This window comes from Acanthochromis polyacanthus, chromosome 23, assembly GCF_021347895.1.
Source record: "Acanthochromis polyacanthus isolate Apoly-LR-REF ecotype Palm Island chromosome 23, KAUST_Apoly_ChrSc, whole genome shotgun sequence".
NCBI classification, from domain to species: domain Eukaryota; kingdom Metazoa; phylum Chordata; class Actinopteri; family Pomacentridae; genus Acanthochromis; species Acanthochromis polyacanthus.
Window position 1 is genome coordinate 24,452,964 of NC_067135.1, and position 15,213 is coordinate 24,468,176.

The 15,213-nt window shown below is 38.6% G+C and overlaps 1 protein-coding gene across 1 annotated transcript; it reads right to left on the minus strand.

Moving 5' to 3' along the window:
- Positions 1-4,293: 4,293 nt before the first annotated feature.
- ripk3 (receptor-interacting serine-threonine kinase 3) lies at positions 4,294-12,151 on the minus strand. Its single transcript, XM_051944244.1, is given in 12 exon segments — positions 4,294-4,491; positions 4,598-4,646; positions 6,304-6,362; positions 6,465-6,528; positions 6,656-6,738; positions 6,829-6,861; positions 6,864-6,989; positions 8,080-8,129; positions 9,492-9,640; positions 10,925-11,080; positions 11,756-11,939; positions 11,994-12,151. Coding segments are annotated over 12 exon segments (1,293 nt in total). The 3' UTR covers positions 4,294-4,309.
- Positions 12,152-15,213: the final 3,062 nt, after the last annotated feature.

The following is a 15,213-nucleotide window of genomic DNA, read 5'->3' on the forward strand; positions in this document are numbered from 1 at the left end:
CTGTTATTTTTCTTTATTCATAAGCATAAAATAATAACTTTTGTCCTCAAATGTCAAATAAGTTGCTCAAAATTGTTATTTTCAAGCAAAACTTTGATGTAAAAATTAATTAGTATTAGTTTTGGGTCATTTTTATGGTTATTTTACAGATTTTTCTTTATTTATAACCATAAAATAACAATAATAAATATTTAAAAAATATCTGACTTTCACAAAAATTAAAACACAGAGGACTGAAAAATGGCCACAAAATAATAATAACGATAAATACATTTTAATTGTATTTTTCTAACTGCTATTTAACAGATTTTTTTCATACAAAACTGCAGTGAGCAGCTATTTTAGGAAACAGTTTTGAAAGATTCACAGGAAAAAGAAAACGTTTGTAGTTTTCCCTTCAGTAGATAAAAAGTAAACAAACACCAGATTTTATTTTAAGATACAACATTTTATGCCAAACAATATGACAAATATTTAATTATTTATTCCTGAACTTCACTGAAGCTACGTTTCGCTTCGACTGGGTGAAATATTCAACACCGACATGCCGTTTAATGCACACCTGGGTTACAATCAAAAATACCATTTTTCTTTTAGAAAATCCATTTTTAATAAATGTACAATAAGAAAATAAAAATTTGCTACCACAAAAGTACCATGAAGTCACCAAATTAATGTAAAACCCCCACATATACACAGTATATCTGGAGTACTTCAGAGCACATGAAGTTGAATGAATTAAAATAATGAACTTCTCTCTCTTTTAGGTTAAAATGAACCCAAAATGCAGCAGAGAACAGCTTTTAAAGCCCACATTGAGCCGTTCTGATTAATAGTCAGTGTGTTCAGGCGATTTTTTGGCCCCTGATGGTGAGCTGGCTCCATTTGTTGGTGGAAAAGCTGAAACCATATGAGCTGATTTGGCTCATGTTCATGTTGCTGACGAGGCAGAAGGGAGGCGTGAGGTGTTACTGGGCTCAAACTGGCCAATAAAAGCAGAAGGAATAAAAAAAAATACATATTTTTTGTACTAAAATGCTTTCTGAATCCTGCTCAGATTTGAAAAACAACATAAGAACAAAGATATTAAAAATATAAGCAGCTCAGCTGAGCATTCAGAGAAGAATAAAAATAAAATTAAAGCTGCAAGCAGCGTTGGTCAGTTCCCCGCCTCCTTACTGGACAGCGAGTCCAAGCATGTCCACCAGGTGGTGCTGTGACTGACAGTGTATTTCTGACTATGGATGTGATGAGGACCGGTCTCTGATCACACAAAGTTTGAGGCAGATTGGTGCAAGTACAGGCTAGTCAGACAGCGCCTCCTGTCCATCCACCAGGTGGTGCTATCACTGTGAATATGCATTAGTCTATGTCAGGGGTCGGCAACCCGCAGCTCCGGAGCCGCATGCAGCTCTTTCAGCCCTCTGTTGTGGCTCCCTGTAACTTTGGAAAATAAAGTGTTCTGCCTTTCAGGCACGTTTCAATGCATTTTAATATAGAGAATTTTATTGTGAAATTACCGCTCTTATTTTGACGTGTCACTCCACCAGATGTGCTGCTGGTACTATTGCATGAGAGCGCAGAGTTGATGCAGAGAGACAACACGGAGCTTCCGATTCCCAAACGTTTCATGCCTTTTTTGTTTTACTCCTGGAAAAGCAACGCCTGTAGTTTCACATCGTTTTATACTCAAGAATGGCAAGCCTGTATATTAAAGCTCCACTCCAAGAAAGACACGTCTGGTCTTTGAGTCAAAAGTACTCATGATAGGGTAATACACGTTACTCGCAAGAACACGGCTCGATGTCCAGGCAGCAGGTCAGAGAGTCAGAGGAGTGTCGTCTTGGAAAATAGGGCAGCGACTTACCGGAGAAAAGTTATTAGCTTAAGATAAATAGATTTTACAAGTTAAATAGACATTCACAGAATATGGATTTCCAGCTAACGTTATGTAACGTATGAGGTCCAGGAGCAAAAATGACATTAACCAAGTAAGATAAATATTAGTGGAAGGACACGATTAAAAAAATGAATCTATCTAATTAGAGGCTTTGTAATTAATTAATCACGACTGATTAACAAGGGCATAGAGGTAAAAAGCGATATATGCAGTGTTGTCTTCATTTTAAATGCCAAAAGGATTTTGCGGCTCCCGGTGTTTTGTTCTCTGTGGGAAACGGGTCGAAATGGCTCTTTGAGTGTTAAAGGTTGCCGACCCCTGGTCTATGTCATACATCAGGGCCGGACTCTGGTCACATATGTAAGGTTTCAGGGAGACTGGAGCATGTACAGGCCAGTTATAAACCACTTCCTGTTTCATGGCAAAACATTCAAAATGGCCGCATTCTACTGGTTGTCATTTCCACCCTCTCGGACTTTTGTGAGGCGCTTTGATAACTTTGTTTGCCCATCCCTGGTGTACATCCTGGCCGAATTTCAGCTCTGTTGGGGTTACCCTGATTGAGTTTATAGGTTTTGAAAATATCCAAAAATTGGTCAAAATGGTCCAAAATATGACACATAATTCAAAATGGCTGACCTACCGTTGGGTTTTGGGTATGGGTGTCAATTACATTTTTGTGTGTCTTAATGAGTTGCGTGTGCCTACCAAATTTTTTAACTCTAGGTGACACGTACTGACCTTAGTTCCTGTTTGAAATTTTCCAGGTGGCGCTATTTTGGTTCACACCCATGGAATTCCCCCAAAATATCAAATTTTTCACCAGTCCTGAAGGGTGTGTAAAGTTGCATGCGTTTTCCAGTATTTGTAGGCCTTCAAAACTGCTATTTAAAAGACAAAGAAAGGAAAAATAATGAACCCATGAGTTTCAAAGGTCTTCGCATCATTCGGTGCTCGGACCCTAAATAAAGAAAGTTGAGAACTCTTCGATCACTGAGGCGCCGTCGGATGTCGCTTCCTCCCCTCAGAGAGGAGGGCGGGATTGCAGATGTGCATTGTGTTGTTGTTGCCAATCGTGATTCCCACCCCGTTGCTGATGGTGATAACGTTCCACGCTGATGACGGATGGTCGGAGAAATTGCCGGGGCTGGAGAGCTGACGCTGCTCAGAGGAAGAGGAAAAACAGCAGGAATGTCAATAACTCAGCAAATATGTCTACAGTTTAATACATGATGTGATGTATGGAAATAAACAGCGGCTTTGTCTTCAAATACTAAAGATGTTGCACAACATTTAGATTTTCAAGCAAACTTTGAGATAAAAATGAGTAAAAAGGAGATTTTAACTGTCATTTTTGCTGTAATTTAACATATTTATTACTATAAAATGATAACTTTTGTCCTCAAATGTCAAACAAGGTGTGCAAAATTTGTTATTTTCAAGCAAAACTTTGAAATAAAAAATTTATTTAGAAAAGTTTTGGTCATTTTTACTGTTATTTTCCATGTTTTTCTTTACTTATAACCATTAAAAAATAACAATTATAATGTCCACATGAAAAAAATCCAAATTTCAGAAATTATATATTTTTTTAATATTTAAAAAAAATGTTATTTGAAATAAAAGATTACAATACCAAGGAGTGAAAAATGGCCTAAAAATAAAAATAATTTTATTTGTATTTTTCCTGTTTTGTTGAATCATAGATCACATCTGATAAAAGGAAAAAAAATAAAAAATGTAATTATATTACATGAAATCACAGAATTAAAGCATTATTTTATACTAGCCATATAATAATAATAATGTCCGCATTAAAAATTATAAATAATTATATATATGTTAACATCTCATTTTAAAAAGTTTATCATTTACTGCATTTGGAGAAAAAATAAATAAATATAATTATAAATTTACATATAATATTTGATTATTTTTAATCAAAATATTATAATATCAAGGATTGAAAAGAGGCCCAAAAAATAAAAATAGATTTATATTGTATAGTAAATGCAATTATTTTACATTAAAAAAACTTTATTTTTTTACATTTGATTGTAAAATTACATGATTTAATGTATTTAGCAAAAGAAAAGAAATATTGTAAAACTACAGATATTTGAAAAGACAATTAGAATATCAGGATTGACAAAAGGCCAAAGAAATACATTTTTTTTAAAAATGCAATTGTATTTTTTAAACTGTGTACTGCTTTTAGAAGAATAGAATTATTTCAGCACACGTCATGTGGAGCCGTTCTGGTTCTAATTCTGAACATTCATTTTTAAATTACTGACCTCAGGCTCCTGGTTTTGTGTTCTGCCTCCTAAAATTTGGGTTCATATCTCTTTAGAACTAGAAGTATCCCCTCCTCTACAGTGTCAGGTGTGCCTTTACCTCCTGCAGAGCTCATAAACCCACCTGATAGTTCTGGTTTTCCTTCAGTAAGTTTTTCGCTGCTCTTCCTTTACCCGAGCGGCTGGTGGAAGGCGACGATGGAGAAGAGTGAATGGGATGAACAGAGGACTTCTTCAGTCTGCTGTCTGCTGGACTAACCCGGCTGGGAAACGGAGCAGCAGGAGGAGGTGAAGCTGCAAGGGAACACATTTATGATCTGCAGACGATTCGTTTGAGCTTTGATCTGAAGCTAAACTGCTCGTGAGCCCCTTCCTGTGTCAACAACAACCTCCTTCTTACCTCTGAGTTTTGTCTTCTCTGGGTGGTTTGTGAAACCGTCAGCCATTTCCTGCAACCAGAAGATGCACAAGTTCAGTCTGCGGTTGTTTCTGAGATAAATCAAACCTCTAAGTTGAAGATAAAGAGCAACAGCTCAAAGTTCAATAGTGCAGTTTAGAATAAAAACCCCGTATATGACTAATCTTGGCCTCCTTTCCAATGAAAACAGTGAGGTTTTAGTGAAAATGAATTATTTTATTGTCACTCATCTGCACATTAAACACAGTGCATGTAGGTTAGCTTAGCTGAAGCTACATAGCATCACAGCTAAAAGTTGCTCTTGGATGCACAGAGCAAGAAACGGTGAAGGAAAATAACTGGTTTGGTTCATCCAGGGAAGGACAAAACAGACAAACTAGTCATTTTACACACTGCTGGAAATCGTTATTTAAAAAGTTTTTAAGGGAAATGAAACTCAAGACTAATTTGCCGTTTTACAGGCAATTATGTGTTGGACTGTTTCTCATGTGACACCCCTGATGGCCTGGAGAGGAACATTTACTCCCATAAAACTGTTTTTTCTTTTCACAAATCACATGTTAATGTAGCAATACTAGCCATATTTACTTTAATTTTAGAACAAGTTTCCATCTGCTACAGATTAAGCTAACCTATTTAGCATCAGCAGTAGCTCAAAAAGTGCATTATTCTTTTAAACATCCGGCAGGGGGCGACAAAAAAGGAGTCCGATTGTAAAGAAGTCTAAGAGAAAATAAACATTTTCCTCATGGGTTTTTGGTCTCAGCTGCTAGATTCAAGTCTCCTTCAATATAATATGATGTTTATTTAGTAAATTCTGGTGCAGTTTAGAAGGAAATAGCTGATAAAACCAGGTATGTTTCAAGGCAGGGTTCCCTATCTGCATAGTCCCTTCTAATTTCAAAAATCCAAGATGTCAAAATAGCTGACTTGAAGACAATAATACACAAATTGATTTAAAAACTGTCTCATTACTAGGAAGGGAAGGAAAAGACAGATTTTGAATTTAAAAGTCTCTTAAACATTACACTGCTCACTGTTTTTACCATAGTTAGTGGCAGAAGTTTGGGTTAACACATGAAATACCACATTACATCCAATAAATACATGACAAAAAATGCTATGAAAATAATGTCCAATATAATAAGCACACTAATATATTGTTTTCCAAAGCAAATACTCTGAAATTCATTGATTTAGCTAAATTGAGAACTCCAGGTGATGAATTAAGGCTACGTCCATCTTTTATTTTAAGTCTATTCAGGAAAGTCTCAAAGTGTTGAACTTTTCTTTCGCCAATCAACTCCCTCCAAGTGCTTCTATTCAAGGTTTAATTCCAAAATCAAATACATCTTTAAATGTGCTGTCTATAAGTGTTGGGTCCAAACTTTACACACTGCACTGAGGCTTTTATTTTCTGTGTTTATCACTTCCTGTTAAAATTGCCCTGATGCAGCAGGAAGTGATGCGTACAATATTTCCCCATGGAAGCAAAAAAACAAAAACAAAAAAGTGATGCAGAAAACAGCAGCGTTGACCAATCTGTGGCAAAGAAAACAAAAATCTGACCACTTATTGTCTTCTAGGTTCATCAGACAAATAGTTTCATCAACTGTTTGCTCTGAAGATGGGAAGCTGACAGTGTGTTTAAGCAAATTTTTTTCGAATGTACAACCGAATTTCCTCACCTGAACCGGCGCCGGTCCCGTCGGCACGTATTCATTCCCAGTCGGACCACTGAATCTCGCTGCAAAAAGATAAAAAAACAAGAATGAAATGTTAAACTGGTGCAGCCAAAGGCCACCTGTGTGCGTATAAACGTGTTGGCTGGTGTAATAACAACACACACCTGAAGGTTCAGTAACTCCAAATCTCTGCATCCGACGTTCTAAATCTTCTTCTTCTTTTCTCTTCTGGAAAGAGGAAGGGAGAGTGAGATCAGGCCGTGACGTACAACCAGAGTAAAAATAGTGATTTGCTGCATCATGTCTGAATTTTCACAGCATCTCAGCATGACTCGGGTGGACAGGAAGTCCTCACCAGCTGACCCTGCACTTGATGGACGGCCTCTAAAAGCGCATGTTTGTGCATCTTAAACAGCTCCTCCGTCATGGTTGCGCACTCTGCAGAATCAGTAGATAGTGTTACGAACACAGCGTTAGCCACATATCTGACAGACGCTCACTTTAAGTTCAGTCAGGTGGCGTTCTTACCAAAGCTGGATGGTCTTTCGGAGGGTTTCCCGACCAGCATTTCGTCATGAGCTCCACCAGCACCGACAGACCTGCACATCCTGCAGCCTGACGCCTGATTTCATCCAGCGCCGGCCGGTCACCCTGAGGGATACGAAACTTCACGAGGCTGGAGAAAGCATCTGCCACAGGAAAGATTAAACAGAGTTAGGGGGAACTCACGAACACTGTGCTGAGCAGCTAATGTGTTTATATTGAAGGATTAAGTGCACTGTATTCTATATAGTGCTGTGAAAAAGTATTTACACCCCTTCAGAAATCTTCTACTTTTGCATATTTGTCACTTAAATGCTTCAGATCATCAAACTAATTTTAATATTTGGCAAAGATAAAACAAGAAAACACAAAATGCAGTTTTTAGATGATGACTTCATTTATTGAAGGAAAATTACTGTCCAGCCTGCCTTGTCCTATGTGAAAAAGTAATTGCCCCCTTAGCTACCAATCTACCAAATGACCAAATTCATTCATCAGCTGGGTTCAGTTTCTCCATCCACACTCACATATGATTACTGCCAGGCTTGTTGAACCTAAACATCACTAAACAGAACCTGTCTTCATTGTGAAGTAGATAAAGGCTCTGAAAAAGCAGCACATGATGCCACGTTCTGAAGAGATTCAAGAACAGATGAGGAACAAAGTCATTGACAGAAGAGTTTCAGTCTTTTTTTTCACATCATAACTACAGTTTTGGTGAAGTTTAATAATCTCTCTCACCGTTATTTTGAGCAAATAATCTCTCATAAGTTGGTTTCATGCTCCACCAGCATGCAGAGAAAAACCCAATGAACATAGTACACCATTTAGTGCCCAAAGGTTCTATTTAGATACTTCCTATCGGAAACACCAGAAACAGGATGTTAATAACTGGATGTCGACCAAACTTGATAAAGTGACACTATGCTCATTGTTCTGTCCCCTAGAAGTGTACAAAAATAATATTAAACTGCCTCAAATTATACATATACATTGTATGTAGCCCTTGATTGATTAAAAGTCTACAAATCTAAAGTTATCATTTTTAAAATATTAACAACAATTTAAACTATAAAATAAAGTACAGTTAAAACACTTTTGTCAACAGTATCCCTGTTTTTGCCTCTTTTTTGTGTATTTTCAGATGTTTTGCTGCAGGTTCTGGGTCAGTTCTGTGTTCTTGGTTTTTGCTGGGTTGAATAAACAGAAGATGTTCTGAGTATTTGGGGTACTTACATGGATATGGTTGTTTCCCAGTGACAATGGACCACAGGAGGATGCCATAGCTGAGAGACAAACAGATCAGAAATTAGACTGTTGCTTGGCTTTTTATCTGCCTTCCCTTTAAAACGCTAACACCAGCGATGCCAGAAAACGTGGAGTCAGAAGGGAAGTGGTCGGTTTCTGGATGAGGAAGTCACATGCTTTAATTAGCTGCAACAAATGCGGGAGCAGGACGATTGTTTCAACTTCCTACAAAGACTGAGCCTCTGTGTGACAGAATGTGTAGTAGTAGTGTCCTAACTGATCATGGAAAAAATAGCTCAGTAGCTAAAAGCACATGATGCCACATTCTAAAGAGATTCAAGAACAGATGAGGAACAAAGTCACTGACATTCAGTGGACCAACAACCAACATTTCTCCAGGAGCATTAACATCTAATCCAGGAGGTCACAGAAGAACCCAGAGGAACATCTAAAGATCTGCAGACCTCACTGGCCTCAGTTAAGGTCTGTCTACATGATTCCTCAATAAGGAAGACTCTGGAAGAAAATGGATCCATGGGAGAGTTGGAAGGATCAAACCACTACTGACCAAAAAGAACATGAAGGTTCATCTGGTATTTACAAAAATATCTGGATGAGCTCCAAGACTTTTGGGATAACATCCTGTGGACTGATGAGTCAAAGGTGGAACTTTCTGGAAGACGTGGGTCTGTTCCATCTGGTGTGAAGCTAATACTGCATTCCACAAGAAGAACATGATACCAGCAGTGAAACATGGTGGTGGTAGTGTGATGGTTGGAGGACCTGGACGACTTATCATCACTGATGGAGCCATGAATTCTGCTCTCTATCAGAAAATCCTCCTGGAGAACATCCACCATCAGTCCATGACCTAAAGCTCAACACTAATGGTTTATGCAGCAAGACAAAGACCCAAAGACCACCAGCAAGTCCACCTCTGAGTGGCTCAGAAAGAACTAAATGAAGGTTCTGGAGTCAAAGTCTGGACTTGAATCTAATTGAGATTCTGTGACAAGACCTTAAAAGAACAGTTCATGATCTAAAACCATCTAATGTGACTGAATTCAAACTATTCTACAGAGAAGAGTGGAGCAGAATTCCTCCATGGTGATGGAAAAGACTGATCACAAGCTGGAACAAGAGACCAACCAGTTATTAGGTTCAGGGGCAGTTACATTTACACAGGGTGATACAAGTTTGTGGGTTATCTCTGTCTAATATTCAGTAAATCTAAATATTAGTTTAATGATCTGGAACATTTAAGTGTGAGAAATATGCAACAATAGAAGATTTCTGTCGAGGGGCAAATACTTTTTCTGCTGGTAATTCCCCACTGGTGAACAGATATCCAGGTGTTAATTTAAAAGTTAATTTAAAAGTTGATTTAAAACTTGGTGTACCTGTAGATATCAGAGGCCCGTGTCGGATAGTACAAGGTGCTAAAAGCCTCCGGTGGCATGTAGTCGAGAGTTCCTCCTTCCTCTTCACTGCCCTTCTTAGAGGTCCGTGAGGTGCTGTGGGAAATCCTGGCCAGGCCGAAGTCGGTGAGCTGCAGAGGAGAGAGAAAGGACAAGAAAATTAGCATAAAGAGAGGAAGGAGGCGACACAACGGTTTATTGTTTGGAAAATCAGGTGATCAAGTTACTACAGTTGTTCATTGGGTACATGTTGGCACAGAAGTAAAGCAGTGATTGTTTAGTCTGGAGCGTTCAGATCTACAGTTCATAAAAAGGTTTAAACAGACTTACTGTGGGCACAAGAGAGTTTCCACAGAAGTGGAGTTACTTGGGGAATCAAAAACAAACACCAAACCACAAAATGCTGAAATGAAACTGATTTAAGCAACCAAATTCTGAGTAAATGCACTTTGTTTTGTGGAATGTCCAGAATATGTCATTACAGAAATATTATTCCATTAATTGCTTCACCTCTCTGGGCAGTAAGTCAGTTTACAAAGCTCAATTTAAGGCTTAAACCTCAGTTTTAATTCAAGCAGAGCTCCACATGTGATTGCATTTACAAAGAATATAGACATTTAAGGCACCTATTTTGACTTATTTAGCATTTAACTGAGTCTTTCTAATTCAAGTTTGCTTTAAAACAAGACACAAAAGCTAAACAGGGTGAAGAAATTGAACTTTTAGATATTAACATGAAACTTTTCCAGCTGATTTCATAAATTAGAACAATTTTGTATTTCAAGTTTTTGGAAATTTTATGTTTAAATATACAAACGAAGCCTTTTCTAATTCAGTATGTGCAAATATTTGAATATTGGATCAAGTCAGGTTAAAAATTCAGAATGTTGACATATTAAAAGACAAAACTTTTGGCAGTAGGAACTTTAAATGTCTCTCTTTATCACCGCAGACAGCCAAAAATCCCTATTCTCCATGTTTGTTTAGAATAAACTGTTATGTAAATCAGGCTGTGAATGATATATCGACATGACCTCTGGAAAACACAGACACGAATAGAACTGGAAGGTTTGGTGGGTTTAGGTACAACTAAAGAGACATCCACATAGACTAAATGTAGTATAAGAAACACCTAAATGAGGACTTTGGAGGTTTTTTGTTTTGTTTTTTACAAGCCTGAGAGATGAAAAACAACCCAAAAAGTCAAAATGGAACAGGACATGAAAGAAATGATGACTGGAAATCTGCTAAACTGAAATCTGAAATGAAGTTTAAAAGAAGCTAAAGAAGTTAAAGTAAACAAATTAAAAAGATGTGAGGTTGACAGATATCTGTTGGCGGCTCCTTGTCTCACTGGTGCTAAAGTTGTATTGTAGGTAATAACAGCTCCATGGTTTGTTTGCATGTTTTCACACCTTGGCGTTCAGAGAGGAGTCCAGCAGCACGTTGCTGGGCTTCAGGTCCAGGTGAAGCAGAGCAGGAGTGAGGCTGTGTAGGAAGTTGATGCCCAGAGCCACCTGGTGGATCAGTCTGAAGGCCAGCGGCCAGGGAGGGGGTGTGTTCAAGGTTTTCTGATGGGTTGGAGGAAAGTAGATTCACTTTTACAGACCTACAGATATCTTGCAAACGGTCCTTCATAGCCTCCTAGCACAGGATGTTCCCCTAACTTATTTCACACGTTTAAACCCAATTAACTGAGTCTCATCCTTTATGTTTAATGTTAAACACTTGTCCTTTAGAAGTAAAATTGTCTATTCATGACTTGGCTTGTCATAATTCCATGTACAGTGCCTTTTAAAAGTATTTGCCCCCCACAGAAAACTTCTATCGTTGCATATTTGTCACACTTAAATGTTTCAGATCATCAAATTGAAGCACAAAATGTTGTTTTTAGATGATGACTTTGTTTTTTGAAGGAAAAATCCTGTTCAGGCCATCTTGCCTTATGTCAGAAAGTAATTGCCCCCTTAGCTACCAATCTACCAAATGAGGTTTTGTGGGGTTCCTTCCGTCTAATATCCAATAAATCTAAATATTAATTTGATGATTTTGGACATATAAGTGTGAGAAACACGCAAAATATAAGATTTCTGTTCAATCTTTTAATATAAAGGACAAAATACCATGCAGAAGCATCCAGTAAATGTAACTATATTTCAGTAAACTGAACTGAATGATTCATCAAGTCACTGGGGTTCAGCCTCTGGGGATCATGAGTCCATCTAAAGGTTGCTGGAGGTTTTTACCTGCAGGGAGGCTAGAGATCCACTGTCCATGAACTCCATGACCAGCCCCAGCTGGGTCTTAGATCCAGTGAAGGGTGGTCGGCCTTCAAAGATGCCGAGGACCTGGATAACGAAGGGGTTTTTTCCCAGACACATCATCTCGACCTCACGCAGCAAAGACGAGCTGTTCCTGTGAGCGTTGGTTCAGTCAGTGACTTATTTCAGTAGCAGCTAACAGAAGCTACGTGCTGAAACTTACCCGTCATCGCAGCGAAGCAGCTTAATGGCCACATCGCAGCACCACCGATGGTGCCTGGCCTTGTAGATTTTTCCAAAACCACCCTCACCTATCTCTTCCCAGCCCTTCAGGGAGGATTCTTCAATCACCACTGGAGCAGGACTGTTACTCTTGGCCATGGTTCACTGGAAGAAGAAGAAGAAGTCAGCTTCAATTAAACAACAATATGTTTTACATCATCTCAGGGAGGTCGCTTGCTATCCTGGACATTTTCTCCAAAGAACGCCTCCTTAAGTCTCATTAAAACTCAGATTAAAGGCAACTTCTCCAGCTGAGCTCCTGTCCTCAGTGTTAGTCTGAGAATATGGTGGTTTAGAAACCTGAACAGGATATTAAACATGTTGTTATGATATTTTAGTGGGTTAACATTTATCATTAATGTGACTGTTTCTTGACATAAACCAGCATAAAGTAACATCATTATGTTTACATCTGGTGTCCACACCACTAGAACAGGTCAGGGCCTCTAAGCAGCCAACGTTTGGAAATGCTGTTACCTCATTTCTGCCATTTCACAGTGCCATGAAAAAGGTATTTGCCCCCCTACAGAAATCTGCTATTGTTGCATATTTCTCACACTTACATATTTCAGATCATATTTCAGATTTCGATTGACTGAATATTAGACAGAGATAACCCACAAACCTATGCTACCCTGTGAAAAAGTAATTGCCCCCCTGGACCTAATAACTGGTTGGTCTCTTGTTCCAGTTGTGATCAGTCTTTTCCATCACCATGGAGGAATTCTGCTCCACTCTTCTCTGTAGAATAGTTTGAATTCAGTCACATTAGATGGTTTTAGATCATGGACTGTCCTTTAAAGGTCTTGTCACAGAATCTTTTGAAGCCCATCTACCTTGTCCTTCACTTGGCCAAAAGATTTTTTCATCTCAGCAAGCAAAGATGTCTTGAGGTCAGCAAGCGATTTTGTTAAATCAGTTTTGTTGCTGGACTTTGCAAGTTTTGGTGGCATGATGAGACGAAACACTGCCAGTTAGTAAAGCACTTAAAAATAAACATCCAGTCTTTGGGGAAAAAATAGATGGTAGAGTTAAAGTTAAAAGTTACAGGAGCTGGAGGATAACGTGACCTACTCCATCTTAAACCAGAAGCCCTCCTTGTCACAGAATCTCAGTTAGATTCAAGTCCAGACTTTGGTTGGTCCACTCCTGGGAAGGTTCTCCACTGTTCCATGTTCCTCCATTTGTGGATAATGTCTCTCACTGTGGTTCTCTGGAGTCCCAGAGCCTCAGCAATGGCTTTGAAACCCTCCAGACTGATGAATGTCAATGACTTTGTTCCTCATCTGTTCTTGAATCTCTTCAGAACATGGCATCATGTGCTGCTTTTTCAGAGCCTTTATCTACTTCACAATGAAGACAGGTTCTATTAGTGATGTTTAGGTTCAACAAGCCTGGCAGTAATCATATGTGAGTGTGGATGGAGAAACTGAACCCACCTGATGAATGAATTTGGTCATTTGGTAGATTGGTAGCTAAGGGGCAGATACTTTTTCACAATAGAGCAAGACGGACTGGACAGTAAATGAAATCGTCATCTAAAACCTGCATTTTGTGTTTTCTTGGGTTATCTTTGTCTAAAATTAGTTTGATGATCTGAAACATTTAAGTGACAAATATGCAAAAATAGATTTCTGTAGGGGGGCAAATAATTTTTCACAGCACTATATGTACTTTTGAGGATAAAGCTAAGACAAAACATCCATGTTGTTGGTAAATTCCTGGTATTTATGTCGCGATTGCTGCCGACATGCAAAAGAGGGAAGGCTGCATTTGAGCGATTCCCATCAAATCTACAAGAAGTGTTGACAGATTTGCCTTTTGCTTTTTAATTTGAAAATGTATTAATGTGGATGTAGCAGTGGAGAAAAGCAATAAAACGCCTCTTCTGTCATTGATGAAACCATAAAAACTCACCACTCTGTATGAAATGTATGTAGAAGTTTCTTGTGGTAAAATGGAAATACAAATCTGCTCAGACACTCAACGTAGCACAAAAACAAGCTGTAATATTGGAATAAATCAGCCGTACTGAAAGAATAACAACTGAAAGTCCTACCGTGCCAGTCGATGGATTAATTCCTGAAGTTTCTTACATATAAAAACCCCTACAATTGTCTTGATCTGTATTCCAGCTGATAAAAACAGCAAACTGTCAAGCTAAATGAAGCTCAAAAGCTCGAAGTAGTGGAAGTGCCACGACAGGTGATCCGTTTCTTGGTAGGATTTGTTCATTTATGGCTAAATTCACAAACAAAACTGAGCATATTTCAGTTTCTCGTTCAATAAAAGCTTCAATATCTCGTCTCCTGTTCTGTTGTGGCTCGGCAGAAAAGGTCAAGTCACAAAGTGGCACAAGTGTTTTACTGGCACACCTACACAACACAACAGGAAACCACATTCTGGGTTATCAGCGTCCTGAGCACGCAAAGGAAAGTCCACACTGTTGGTAGAAACGAAGAAATACCTGCAAAATGCAGAATAAGCGACGTCTAGCAGCTCACGGTGTTCTTCTCTTCTTTTGATGGTGAGTTGTGGTAAGCAATAAGGTCTCTAAGCCGAAGACTTAACCTCAGAAATCAACGTCTAAGAGAAAACAACAGATTCACATTCTGTTCCACCGGTTCATCAGTAGAAAAGACAACGTTCAGCTGAGAAAACACAACAAAGAATGCGTTAAATTCACTCATACAGACTTGTAAGACTCATCTCACCCTGAGGGATCTTCTCTTCTGCCTCATCGTCCATCAAAGCCACTGTAAATCCTCCCTCCTCATTCACCAGCTTTCTACTCTCTCTCTGTGAAAGCGGAAGTGAAACGTGCAGCCAAGATCCATCCCAGAAAGCCTCGTCGTACTTCTGCTTCTGTGCCACAACCAAACAAAATGCAGATATTTAAGCTCTTACTGGATAACATGTTGATTGCCTCCAGTTTAAGGGACTAAATATGGGAAATCTTTGGTTTGGACACATTTGGGAAGAGATTAAAGTGAATAAAAATGAAATATTCCAGCCAGGCTTCTTCTGTTGATCTGATTTATTCATTTTAAGGTTATTTGATTCATCTTAACCACTAAAGCACCACACAACTCAACCCAGGTGCTTTGTAAACTGTTTTAAAGCCAGAATTATGCTCCAAAACATGAGTGAGTTTGGGCAGC